The sequence below is a fragment of the Parasteatoda tepidariorum genome, chromosome 8 (genome assembly GCF_982258835.1).
Source record: "Parasteatoda tepidariorum strain Cologne lab strain chromosome 8, Ptep-v5.0, whole genome shotgun sequence".
NCBI lineage: Eukaryota > Metazoa > Arthropoda > Arachnida > Araneae > Theridiidae > Parasteatoda > Parasteatoda tepidariorum.
The window spans coordinates 59134830-59148945 of record NC_141762.1 but is presented as its reverse complement, the minus strand read 5'-3'; the positions used below and the strand labels follow the sequence as shown (position 1 = coordinate 59148945).

At 29.6% G+C, this 14116-nt stretch overlaps 1 protein-coding gene across 1 annotated transcript; it reads right to left on the bottom strand.

The window, feature by feature from the left end:
• Positions 1-54: 54 nt before the first annotated feature.
• Positions 55-4636, bottom strand: LOC107438231 (uncharacterized). The gene is made up of 3 exons (XM_016050459.5): positions 4061-4636; positions 3182-3294; positions 55-2057 (listed from the first exon to the last, which is right to left on the bottom strand). Exons 1-3 carry the CDS (start codon positions 4383-4385, stop codon positions 1233-1235), a joined length of 1263 nt encoding a protein of 420 aa, XP_015905945.1. The 5' UTR covers positions 4386-4636; the 3' UTR covers positions 55-1232.
• Between the last annotated feature and the right edge of the window lie 9480 nt (positions 4637-14116).

Below are 14116 nucleotides of genomic sequence, written 5' to 3'. Positions count from 1 at the left end.
CCAGTTGTTGGATATCATTAATTTTCAGAAAAATAATGTATTGCAGACAACAAATTTAAAACAAATTCCTTTATTAATGATTAATATAAAAAAAACAATATTAAAAAAAATCAAACATCTAAATAATTGCAAATCAGGGTAAAAGAAATGAGAAACATATAAAGATAAACACTTTAAAATATACTGTTGATACATTTGCAATTAAACAAAAGATCATAGTGTGTCAACTATGTTTACATTTTGCCTATTTTTTGAAGTTAGGGCAACTATATTTTTAATACGCTTATGGAATTCAAAAAAGATTAAACGATTTATTTAAATTCAGTTTTTTTTCCATAATTTTAACCAGAAATCATACAATATCAACATTTTGTATTGCCCTGGTTTTTGGATATCATTAATTTTCAGAAAAATAATGTATTGCAGACAACAAATTAAAAACAAATATCTCTATTAATGATGAATACGAAAAGCCAATATTAAAAAAAAAACATCGACCATTTAAATAATTGCAATTCAGGATAAAAGAAATAATAAACATATAAAGATTTAAAAAAGACTGGTTCTACATTTGCAATTAAACAAAAGATGATAGTGTGCTTAGCTGTTGAAAGCAGAATTTAATCTGTCATGAGCACAATCTCAAACAAATACCTTTATTGATCATCAATACTAAAAAATAAAAATATATCAACCATTTAAATAAAAGCAAATCATAAAAATAAATGAATAGCATTTAATAATAAACACTTTAAAAGACTGGTGATACATTTGCAATTAAACAAAAGATAATAGTGTGCTCAACTGTTGAAAGCGGAATTTAACGGAACAAAAGGGGCAAGGAACAAAATTAAAGCTGGATAGGATACAGAACTTAACATACTGAATTAACAATTTAAAAAAAAAAATTAACATACTTCATTAAAAATTATTTTCAGAATGCTTCAGTATTAATTTTTATTTCATATTGCTAAAAATTAATTAAAAAAAGAATTAATTGAGAATTATTTTTAGAATCTTTATACCTAACTGTTAAAAAAAGTAAAGAAAATTTATTTTTTAAACTTTAACATAGCTATGCTGGCATTAGAGAATATAATTTACCTAACGTTTTAAATAATTGAAATTTATGTAGAATTAAGTTTTAAAAAAAATTTAAATAAAAATATATGAATCGATTAATTAAACTGAATTTAACTTACATAAAATTGGAATAAAAAATAAATAAGATTTTAAACTATGAATCTGTCTTGCCATGGCACTTTGCCAACACCGTTGAAGTAAGAACAAAGTTCATCCCTTACTTCTCGAGCATTAAGAGATGAAAAGGAAGAACTTTGCCTTGCGACACCTCTAATTCCAGCATAGCTATGATCAGACCAGGGAGCCTGATTAATAGCTCCTTCCTGAGTGTTTTCTCGATTAAAAAAGTTAGGCGGAGAGTACCTGCTGGCAGAAGATGTTTTTCTTAAATAATTGTGCAATGCACAGCATGCCAGCACGATACTCTCAACTTTTTTAATATCGAGAGGGTTGACTCGTTGAAGGACTTCGAATCTGGCTGATAAGATGCCAAATGCATTTTCGACAGTCCTTCTAGCCCTACTCAAACGGTAATTAAATATCCTCTTTGTTCGCGTTAAATTCCGCTTTGGGTAAGGCTTCATCAAGTAAGATTTAAGAGGGAAAGCCTCATCTGCGACCATCACAAATGGGGTTTCACTATCATTTAATTGATTCACTAGCCTAGTAGGGCCTGGCACACTAAGTGCCCTATTTTCCAGAGCACTAAATAAAGTTGATTTGGAAAATATGGTGCTATCTGCCACCCTGCCATTTGTGCCCACATCTACATAAAGAAAATTACAATTTGCATCAACTAGTGCAAAAAGAACAATGCTGTTTGACAGCTTATAATTGAATAGCTGGGAGCCATATTTCCGCTTATGGCGCACCAGAACATGTTTTCCGTCTAGGGAGCCAAAGCAATTTGGAAAATTCCACTTCTCCTCAAATTCCTTTGCAATAGCAATCCACTCTTCTTCAGTTGATGGAACCTAAAATATGAAAGCTTTATATAAGTTATAAGGCAAATTAAATAAATATATTGTTAAGTTTTATCAGTAATTAGGATGGGAGGATCCTCTTCAGGAGGATCCGAAATCTCTCGGAAGTAATATTGCAAGCTTTCTTGATCTAAATTAACAAATTTTTAGAAATAATTCTAAAATTTACACGCAGAACATAACACAAATGAGAAACTTGTATTATATGGTAATAAATCTATTAATATTATTTATATTTAAATCTTAATATAAATAAAATGATGAAAATCGATGGCGAAATATATTAATTGAAAAACATACAGATATACTGAAAACTGATGTAATTAGTTACGTTAAAATTTAAGTGAAAGCAAAAGCAGTTCCATTACATTAAACATACCCGTATTTATTCAATCAATTTTTTGTTACTCTCATTAGATCCCCTAAACATATCACTTATCTGGTTCTTCCAAGTTCTTTAATTGTGTCAGTATATGATTTTTAGTTCATTTTCATGATTTTGTAGTGTTTCACAATACTAATTCTTCGATTATTTTATTTATTTTTAAATAATCCCGTGCAAAGAAATGGTATGCAGCTATATTCTATAAAAAAATATAGCACATAAAAAAAATGAACAAACAGATAAAAATATAGAGAAATATTACAATAAACTATTGAAAGAACACTCAACACCATGGAACATGGTGTGGAACACTCAACACCATGGAATCAAATAGAACATGCCAAAAAGTTACTCAAATTTTGCAAGTCATATCTTGAAATTGAATCTAAGTTCCATCTTGCTTTTGCAAATCTGCGAAAGATGCAAAATTTAATTTCTAGATCAGCAGAAAATCGAGTAAATTTCATCTCAATATTTGATTTTTAGAACTATTAAACAAATGAACTATTTGCAGAATTCCACAAATTAGCTGAAAAATCCTGGTATATACTTTTTATTTTTCTCCTCAGAGTATTACCTTTTTGTCAGTTACTGTTGTACAGAGTAATCGACAATAGAATTGCACAATGGGCTATTTGTGTCAGTCTGAAAAACATTCCCAAGCAAGGTCCGGTGATATGTTATCAAACTAATTATTCATTTAAATAAAATAACAAAAGTTTACACTCACTTGAATGTAATCCTGTAATGCAGCATAAATTGCCTCGCATGTCTCCGGAATGAAATTTGACAATGTAGATTTATCTATTCTAAATAAAAACATCAAGGAGGAATAGGAGTCTCCTGTGAAAAAATAATAGAGTGAAAAAAATGAATAAATAGTATCTATAGTGTGAAAAGAATATACAAATAGAATAGAGTAGCTCTTTTACAAACTAGACAATTAAGTGCTCTTTTTTTTTTCATAAGCAAAATTTTTTAAATATCAAGACTACATTATATTCTAAGAAATTAAATCACACTTAACATAAATCTTTCCTTATTTCATTAAATAGAAATCCTGCATGCACAGTCAAGCAAACTTTAATAAAAGAGGATATTCTCACACATTATATCATTTGCTTCTCATAAATCTCAGGTTATACAACACATCAATAAAAAAAATTAAGCTAATTCAATGAACAATTCATTAACTAACTGGAAAATTAAGAAAACAATTAAGTGATTTTTCTTTTCATTAACAGAATCTTGTTTCAAACATTCAGATAGCTACTAGAAAATGGAATTTCATAGGAAATATATACCTTTAATTTAATAAAAATCCAGAAAGAATAAACAAACAGAAAGATCTCCATTAATTCTAGAGCAAATCATGATACTGAAAATTTCCTTCATGTTTTTAAGCTTATAAAAATTTTTAAAAAAATTAGATTTCCCCCTGTGGTGCTAAGTTGATCTTCTGGGATTTAGTTTCACTCAAAGCTTTAAAATAGTTGAATAAACTACAAAATATAAACTATTCTTAATTTCAACAGAATTCATAATAATTTTTATTGGATTAATCAAATTCGTCGTAACTTATTAATAAAAAAATTCTGTCGATACTTACCTGACGCTAAATATCGAAGCGTCACTGCTAATCTCTCAGCAGCAGGAATGCTGTCTCTCATGACAGTATTTTGCTTCGAAATCATGGGGGAAACCTTCTCCAACAAGATGAGAAAACTCTCTTCATCCATCCGGACAAAATTTCTGAAGGCGCCCGGATCCTCTAGTTTTAATTCAGCCATTAAAGAGTGGTAGGCGCCCATTTTATTTCTCCGCAATAACCATTCTCTTGACCATTTAGATCTTTTTTTTTCCTTTTTTTTCATGGCTGAAGCTGCAGCAACAGCCATAATTGTAGCGGAAAGCGCAATTATCTCGTCACTCATTTTACATAAAATTAATAACAGTAAAATAACAACTTTATTATTTAGGCGCAGCGATATCAACAGCTTCAAAAGCTTTAACTTGTAAATAAAAACCAAAACATGAGCTATTTAAGCGCATGCGCAACTTTTTCAATCCGACCAATCAGTGACATCCAAGAACTTGGATAGTGTAAACGAATCATCCAACTTCTTGGACAGAGAAATCCGTCCAATTTCTCGGATACAAGAAATTGGACCGTGTAAACAGGCCTTTACATGATAATATTAATATCTTATGAAATACGGTAGATTTGAGCTTATAAATTATCTAATTTATTTCTTCTATTGAAAACAAAATTATCCGTTTGAAAATATCGCTTCGCAGAATTACATATAGTTAGCAGCTGCAAACTTTCTAACCAGAACTAGAGCAGGCATACAGCTCGAGATTGTTATTGTTTACATTTCTACTGAAAACACCATCCATATTCGTGATCGAAATGAGCTACTAGTCGCGCATTGGTAGCAGGTGGCACTCTTTACCTATGGCAACACTAGGCATGCTGCTCATTTCATTGACAATCACTTCATCGACAGGCCATTTCATTGACTAGGTCATTCCTCGACAGGATCGTTTCGTTAACAGTTTCATTTTGTCGACAACGTCATTTCGTCTACAGGGTCATTTAGTCTATAGGGTAATTTCGTCAACAAGGTTATTTCGCAGACAAGGTCATTTCGTTGACGGGGTCATTTCATAGACCGGATCATTTGGTCGATATGACCATTTCATTAACAGGATCACGGGTAATTTTGGAACTATTTTTAGGGATTTAAGCTAAATATTTTCATTATTAATAAGAAAAATACTATTATATAACTTTTATACCAAAGCAAATTGTTTGTAAAGCAACACTAAGGTTGTTGCTGTGTATTGTTGCAATTGCCGTAAAAAAAGTATTTCGGCCTTTTTTTAGCCGTACATCCAGTTAAAAAAACGAAACTTTAGTGTATTGTATTTTTCAAGGATTTATTTCTCAGAAAAATTGTTTTATTTTTAAAGTAATTATGATGATTAGAATCACAAAAATAATTACTATAAGTACTGAAAATGATTCGTGATATAGCAAGTGAATGAAGGTGAAAAGAAAATGAATTCATAAATCTAAACTGGAAAAAGTATATTAGAGAGAATAAGGATATAATTTTAGAACTGAAAATATTTCAATTTCGCTTTTTAAATACATTGATAGGTAGTTGAGAAGAATTTAATTGAGAACGGTTGATGTATCAAAATCTACTTTTCCATATCTACTTTCTTTTATTCTACTTTTTCGACATCTGTAATAGAGCAACACTTGTTCTCAAGATTAGTAAGGATTGTTTTCAAATCATTACTAAGTATCATATACTGACTGTTGTCAACAGTGATATAGCGTGACGTGAACAATCAAATAATTTTTAATATCAAGTCAAATTAATAAAATAGGATATCCTTAGAATTAAAAGTAATAAAAATTTATTACGAAGAAACTTTAAAGATGTTTTCGGGAGGGGAAGGGTAAAGCTCAATTTTTCACTGTAAAAAATTTCAATATTTTTAATTTCACTTTAGCAAAGCCATAGTCTTCAGTGTATAATTCTAAGGATATCCTTAGAATTAAAAGTAATAAAAATTTATTACGAAGAAACTTTAAAGATGTTTTCGGGAGGGGAAGGGTAAAGCTCAATTTTTCACTGTAAAAAATTTCAATATTTTTAATTTCACTTTAGCAAAGCCATAGTCTTCAGTGTATTTCCTATAGTAATGAAAATAATCACAGGCCTTAAATAATTATGTATGCATAAGTAAACTGATTCACATGGTATCTTGTTAGTAAATTTAAAAAAACGCAGTTTCGAAACATATAAGGGACTGTTTAAGGTTAAAGTAGAAAAAAGAATGTTTCTGATATTTTATCAATCCAAATTTGGCAAGAAGGAAAATATTTGTTGCAATTTTACATTTAGTTACATGACAAAACACAAAGTTGTTAAATAGCAAAAAAAAAAAAAAAAAAAAAAAAAATCTAGGTTTTTATAGGGGAAAAATAATTTTTTAATTTTTACTTTAATTGCAATTTTAAACTTTTTAATCAGTGTCTTTAACAATAGGACAGGATGAATGAATATGCTTATTATGCTTATGAGGGTTACAACAAATTTATTCATAATTAATGTGTTTTACAAGTTGGATATTCATTTTATTTTCCCAACATGCATTTTTTTAAGATTCTTAGAAGTTATTCCGCTTCTTGTTTACCAACCTTCGCAATAACCTTTCATTGATCTTAGTTTTTTTTTCTTTTAAATATCGATATTTTTTTTTAAGAAAAAAAAGTTTAAAAATATAATTAATGAAATTTTATGTAAGAAAATTTTGTTAATATACAATCGTAAAAAAATGAATGATTGTTTGCATATGAAAAAAAAAATCAACTGTGCTTGAAAAAATAAATATTTAAACATAGGACATTTTCACTTGTGATAAAATAAGAAGCAATTTTACTAGCTATCTAAAAAATTTTCGTTTTACTGATTAAATTCTTTGTTGTTGTTGTTAATTTACGTCGCACTAGAGCTGCACAATGGGCTATTGGCGACAGCCTGGGAAGCATCCCGGAGGATGATCCGAAGACATGCCATCACAATTTTGATCCTCTGCGGAGGGGATGGCACTCCCACTTCGGTAGCCCGACGACCTGCGCGCGAAGTTGAGCACTTTACGGTAGCACAGTTTAACGAGGATCAATACCGCACGCCCTCGGTCCTTACGCAGACTGATCCAAGTGGACACCCACCCGCACACTGACCGTAACCAGTGATGCTTGACTTCGGTGATCTGCTGGGAACCGTGTCTTAACGATCAGTCCACTGCGGGACTTAAATTCTTTGTAATCACCGCCATTGTTATTGTAAAAGCTTGTTCATTTTTTTCCGATAAGATTTTAAACTGTATTAATGCGAATTATTCATTGTGGGTGAACATTGTCAAAGAAACGGCACTGTCGACGAAACAACTCTGTTGACGGAATGATCCAGACCCCAAACCTCGCAGACTTCGAACACGGACGGTGACGTCACTATCCCCCGAAGTCTATTCTATACCACCGTCCGATAGTAAAACAAAATCCAAACCTCGCAACTCCCGAAGAGAGCGGTGAAGGGAATCCCAGCCCTCGAAGAAAGGTTCGGACCCTCCCCCTAGGAAGTGACGTTTTGTATCGATAGTTATAAGAAAGTGACCAATGGCTTTTGTTTATCCTTTAATCGTTCTCCCTTCGCTTAGGGGTCGTGACCTCTATCCCAGAGTTTACAGTGTTCTTTCAGAAAGAGGTTGTATTCTTCTTTCATTTTGACAGTTACATACATAGTCTAAAATAAATATCTACATATTTTAATCTTTGATCTTTCTTCAAGAATTTAATATGTAGTATTCGTTTTAAACTTGTTTGCATTATTGTATTTATTATTAGAGAATCGATTTACCTATAACTATATTTACTAACAGTTTGCCAAAAAAAAGAAATATTTTTAAAATAAAAAATAATACGTCAAATAATACAAATCCAATACATCTTTATTTATTACCTTTTCTAAAAATCATACTTTGAATGTTGTTTTAAATAAATGTAATTGAGTCAATTAGAAATTTTATCACTACATTATGAAACTTTAGAAATTATATGTATATTATCGAGTGCTTTTAGATTTAAAGAACTAATGATTAATATTTAATATCACAAAATTTTGCAATTTTCTATTTTTACTTATTTTATTATTTATAAAATTTTTATTATATTTATGATTACTTTATTACCTTCTATTATTTATAATTTTTTTTTTTTATTATTTGCAATTGATAAAATGTGTAGCTTTATACTTTATAACACTAAAATCTTTTAGTTTTAAAGCTACAATAAGTATCAAAATTACGCGCAATAAATAAACTTTAATAAATCGGTAGAATGCATGAAATAAACTTTAAACTAGCATTTTTTAAATAATTGTTAGTTTAAATAATCTTAAAAAAAATTGCTTTACAATTTTAAAAGAAACTGCTTTTTCAATTTTTCACTTTCTTTTTTATGATTCCTCTTTTTTTTTTTTTTTTTTTTTTTTCGCAATTGCACACTTATACATTTTAATAATTGTAAGTTATTTTTTCAAGAAAAACATTATTTTCTTCTTTTTTATAATATTTTTATAATAAATTACAATTCGCAACTCAAACAATGCAATATTTATTTTTCAAATTTAATAATTTATCTCTTTTTTGGAAATGGTATTTTCAATCGTTGTGTTACATTGAACTAGATTTGGAAAAAAATTCTCTGCAATGAATTTTTTGCCTTACATTACCCTCTTACATTAAACCCAACTCAGAAGACAAGGATGCCAAGTAGTTGTACTTTATTTAAGAATTTCATGCTAGAGTTATTAGTTACACAATTTCACTATTGTCGTTTTAACCATAATTGCAGTTCGTGATTTTTTTTTATATCAAAAATTCGTTTTTAAAGTTTAACTCGTTACAAGTATTTTTAATACTTTCAATTAAACACATTTTCAATTTCAAAATATTCTCAATTGTTTTTATATTTGAGGCTGGATTTTATTTTTTTCGCCTTATCATTTATCATTGTGTATGTAAATAAATTATGAAAAAGTAATTCGGAAAAATATTTGTTTTAAGTGCCACATAAATTTGTAAGAGACTTTTTGAATTAGAATTAATTGCATCAATGAGGATAACTTAAAATATTATTCGAATAATACCAAAAAAAGATTAGTATAATAATTACCAATGAATACAGGTAAAACAGAATATATTAGTTAATATTTAAAAATTAATAATACTTAGCAAATTATTAATACTTAACTAATATTTAAAAAAAAAATCTCAAAACAGAGAAAACAAATATGCTTGATTTTTTCTCTCCCTAAAATTTGTAATACTAACAATAAGTATTTTCAAAATTCAAATGTCAAACAACAGCTTAAGAAATAACTAAAAAGTTTTCTTTAGTCTAGAATTTTTTTAGTACAATTTTTAAACAAAATATTTAAAACAACGTGATTTTTTTTAGAAATTGTTTAATGTTTATTTTAACAATTTTTTTTCATAAAATAATACATAATTTTTAAAAAACAAATTTTTGAGTATATTTCGATGTCATAATTATAAGACTAGAAATATAAATAATTTTTTCTTGGAATATTGAGAACAGGAAAATTAAGGAAAAAAATAATAAAAAAAGGTTTCTTAATTATGCATCTAAATTTACCAGCAACTTTAAAACAATTAATTCAAAAACAATTTTATTAAAAAAGTTTTCTTCCTTTATATTCCGGTCTTTTTATTATGCTCTTATATGGAATCCAACTCAGAAGACAAGGGTGCGAAGTCATGAGAACTTTGTTAGAACTTTTGGGAGTTAGAACTTTTAGTTATACATTTCCGTTGTATGTACAGCAAGCAATGGAAAATGGTCTAGCCATAAGGATTATTCGTGATTTTATTTTATCACAAATTAGTGTTAGTAGTTTAGCTCGATGCAAATATCAACTAGTTTTTATTGCACACATTTTCAAGAACAAAATTTTCTCAATTGTTTTTCTGATTGACGCAGGATATTTTTTTCTTATGATTTACCATTCTGTATATAAATAAATTATGCTAAAGCAATTCAAAAAAAATTCTCTCTTTTTAGACGCCGCAAAAATTCGAAAAAAGCTTTTTGAAGTAGAATTAATCGCATACATTAAGATAATTATTACTTGAATAAAAACATAATAACGCTAGTTTAATAATAACAAATAAATATAAGTGAATATCTTTAGAATAACTTAGCTGATACTTAATGGAGAATCTCAAAACAGAAAAGAGAATAATGCTTAAGTTTTTTTTCCACCCTAAAACTTATTACTTACCATTTTATTAAAGGAGTAATTATTTTAAAAAGATCAAATGTCAAACAGAAGATTAAGAAATAACTCTAAAACGCTTTTCTTATTCAATTGCTTTTTTAATGCTATTTCTAACAACAAAAAAAATTTAAAAAAGGTGATTTTAGAATTTTTTTAATCTTAACAAATTTTATTCCTAAAAATAATAGATAATTTTTCAAAATATAAATTGTCGAATATATTTTGGCATTATAGATAGATATAAGAGTAAAAATATCTTTTTGTCTTTGAAAATAAAAGATGAAATTTTCGCTTTTAAAGTATGAACAGAAAAATAAAAAAAATAATAAAAATGTTTCTTAATTATGCATCTAAATTTAACTGCAACTTAATAATAATTCAAAAACGATTATATCGAAAAAATTTCCGCTCTTCATATTCCATGCTTTTTATTACCCACTTGTATTCTACCCAACTCAAAAGACAAGTGAAAATAAATGAAATTATGCTTCTTAATTATGCATCTAAACTAATCAACTACTTTATAAAAATTACAAAACCGATCAAATTCTAAAAGCTTCAGTTCTTTCAAATCTCTGATAGAAAATTGCATAGCGGATTAAAAATAAGCATACAATTTATAGTAATTCTTATTTAAATTATATACGATTTAGTTATAGTAATCTTTTTTATTTATTTGGCACTAATCTCAGTCGTAACTCACCAATTTTTTAAAGAAAAAAATTCCATTTTTTTCTGCAGATATTTTGAAAATATTACGAGGTAATTAAAATAAAAGTTAATAAAAACACGGCAATAATTATATTAAACATATTATGGCTAAGAATACACAAAAATTTGGAACAGAAAAAATGTTCGCGTTTTATTTAAAGTCGTGCAAGATTATTATAGATTTTATTATAAGTTCTGCTAGAAACCGAAACTAATTATTTAATCCATTTATTATATGAAATAATAACTTTGTGAGAGAAAAATTATGTCTGAAATATATTCATAAAATATCTTGATAAATGATTATAAAAAATCATAAAATATCTGGGTAAAAATTATCTTTGAAATCGGAAATCTAATTTAATCCCAGCGTTAAACGCATCCTATTCGAACGTTCGAATTGCTTTCACCAGCAAATTGTTAGGTGAAAGCTTTCCGATAGATGGGAGGAAAAATGAAGATCGCAGCCCGTTAGCAAAATCCGTTCGAAAGCGCGAGGTTTCAGGTTTTCCCTAGGAGTAGAAACGTGACGTCAAAATGACGTCATTTTTCTCTTCCTAGCTCGTTCGAAGTCTGCGAGGTTTGAGCTCCCAGTCAACGAAATAGTTGATGAAGCTAATAGTTGGTCAATATAACGGCCTGTCGATGAAGTGATTGTTGCTGAAATGAACGTGGCCCATCCACAGCAATACCACGAATTTAACTATATTTTGCTTTAAGGCTAGTTTAAATACAATTGCAATAAAATTAGTAAATCCATACTGTCCAAAAAACAACTAATTAAAGCCAGCCTCTTCCTCAGAGAGCCACAGAAAAAATATCAAACATTGACCGGTCCACGGCGATTGAAAGGCTGGGGAGCCTTGGCCTATTCGCGATCGCAACGCTCGAATGCGCCATCTAGGGAGAAGACCGGTTCCATGCTTTTGGCCGCACCTCTTCCTTTCAGTTGCATGGATGGTGCTGCAAGCTCGGTGCCGCGAAGTTTCCGGGTTACTGTTTCCGTTGTATTTTGAGATTCTTGCAAACGTGGTATTCGATTACTTATTACTCGACGAATTAGAGTTCCTTAAAATTTGGAAGGAAGCTGATGGTCGCAGCAGTTTAAGCAAGAGAGCGGTAGTTAGTCTATATCACCATTTCTTCAAAAATAATGAAGTGAATAAAAAAAAATTTGCACATAATTATGACTTGTTTAACTCAAGATAATTCCATGTAAAACATAATTTTTTTTTATAATTCTTGAATTAATTTCTGATGAAAAATTTTTTGAATTGTAAGGCATACAAAATTTTACATAATTGGAAATCCTGGATTTTAAGGAAATCGGCTGAATGGTTCTTGCGAAATAAAAATTTTAAACGTATTTTTTTGGAATTTTGTTTCTCAGAAACTATTCAACAGACTTTTTTAAAATTTTATTAAAATGTCATTGTTTAAAATAATATAAAAACTAGTTTACATTACGATTAAAAAGTTTTTTTTGTCCATTATCAAATAAAAAAAAGACATTACAAACTATTTTTTATATCTTTAGATAAACTGATTTCATAATGTACTGTGCACAAGCCTTAAGTTTGCGTAAAAATTTTTCGCAATGTACGAAAAGTGGCAAAAAGTACATTTTCATTTTCCCCCCAGGTGAAATCATTTGTATGGTATTTTGTAGATAACGATCATTCCGAGAATGTTAAGAGTCAATAATCCTAACACTTCGAGAAAAAAAAAGCATATTTGTTCGGAAAAAGTACATTTTTGTGCCTGATTTCGTAACTTAAGCTACCGTCTGCACAAATTAACGTAATTTAAAATTCAGACTGCGCACTTGAAAATCAGATCTTTATATGAAAAGTTTTTTTTAGGGAGTATGCATATCTACTTTGTGCACTATGCCTTGGTAACAAAATCACCATTGGTTACAATACAGTAGAAATACTACGGATACCAACTCAAGAAAGTCGAATTTATACATGTTATGTAGTTGAGCAGTAACATGTTGATCTAGTTTTACTCATTTCCACTCGATAGCAATACCTCCTTGGACAAAGCCCATATTTAGAAATCCTGGGGCAGTGGGCATAGAACAAACATGGTGCCGTTATAACTTGAACCAAATTTACATCTTGTATGCATACAAAATGTTTTTTAATTGTTTATAACATAAATATATTGTAAAATTTACGCTTACATAAATTTCAATGTTTTTGTTAATTTATAATTCTAATAAACAATTCTTAATGAAAAAGAAAGACGAAAAATATCATAATTGCAACTTTTAAGCAGCCCAGGCCTTTTAGAACTTATGATAAATCAAGCTTAGACAACAAAAACATTGATATTCATTGTGCTCCTAGAAGCCTAAGTTCCCTTATATATTCCTATATATACCGAAGAGCCATTACATTATGAACACCCTGCTAATAACATGTAGGAGCACCTTTAGCCCTCAAAACTGCTAGCACCCGCCGTGGCATTGACTCCACAAGGTGCTGATAGGTAGTCTGAGGTATCTGGTACCAAGCGCTCACCAACTGGTCCTGCAATTCCCTCACATTGCGAGGGGGTAGCGTGGCAGCACGAATTTGGTTTCCTAAGTAGGACCACAAATGCTCTATTGGATTAAGGTCAGGTGAACTTGGGGGGCCAGACATGACTTGAAAGTCACTGGAATGTTCCTCGACGATTCGACCCTTATGACATGGTGCATTATCCTGTTGGTAAACACCATCCCCCGCAGGAAAAACTGTTGTCATGAATGGGTGAACCTGGTCTGCAACTATGTTCAAGTAGCTTACAGACGACAGGAATTGTTCTATGAGGCTTATGGGTCCTAATGTGCCCCATGAAAACATTGTTTCTGGGCGAGAAACCATAAAAACCTGGGCGAGCCTATTGTTATAGATGGAGGGTGATCATAATGTAATGGATCTTCAGTGTATTTGTTTTGTTTGTTGTGATGTATAATGATGATTTAATTTATTAATAACATTAACAAGTAAAATAGATTAAAACTATAAAAAGAATCCGCCTAGATGTGCACGATGTAAGTGGTACAGAGAAAGAATACAGAA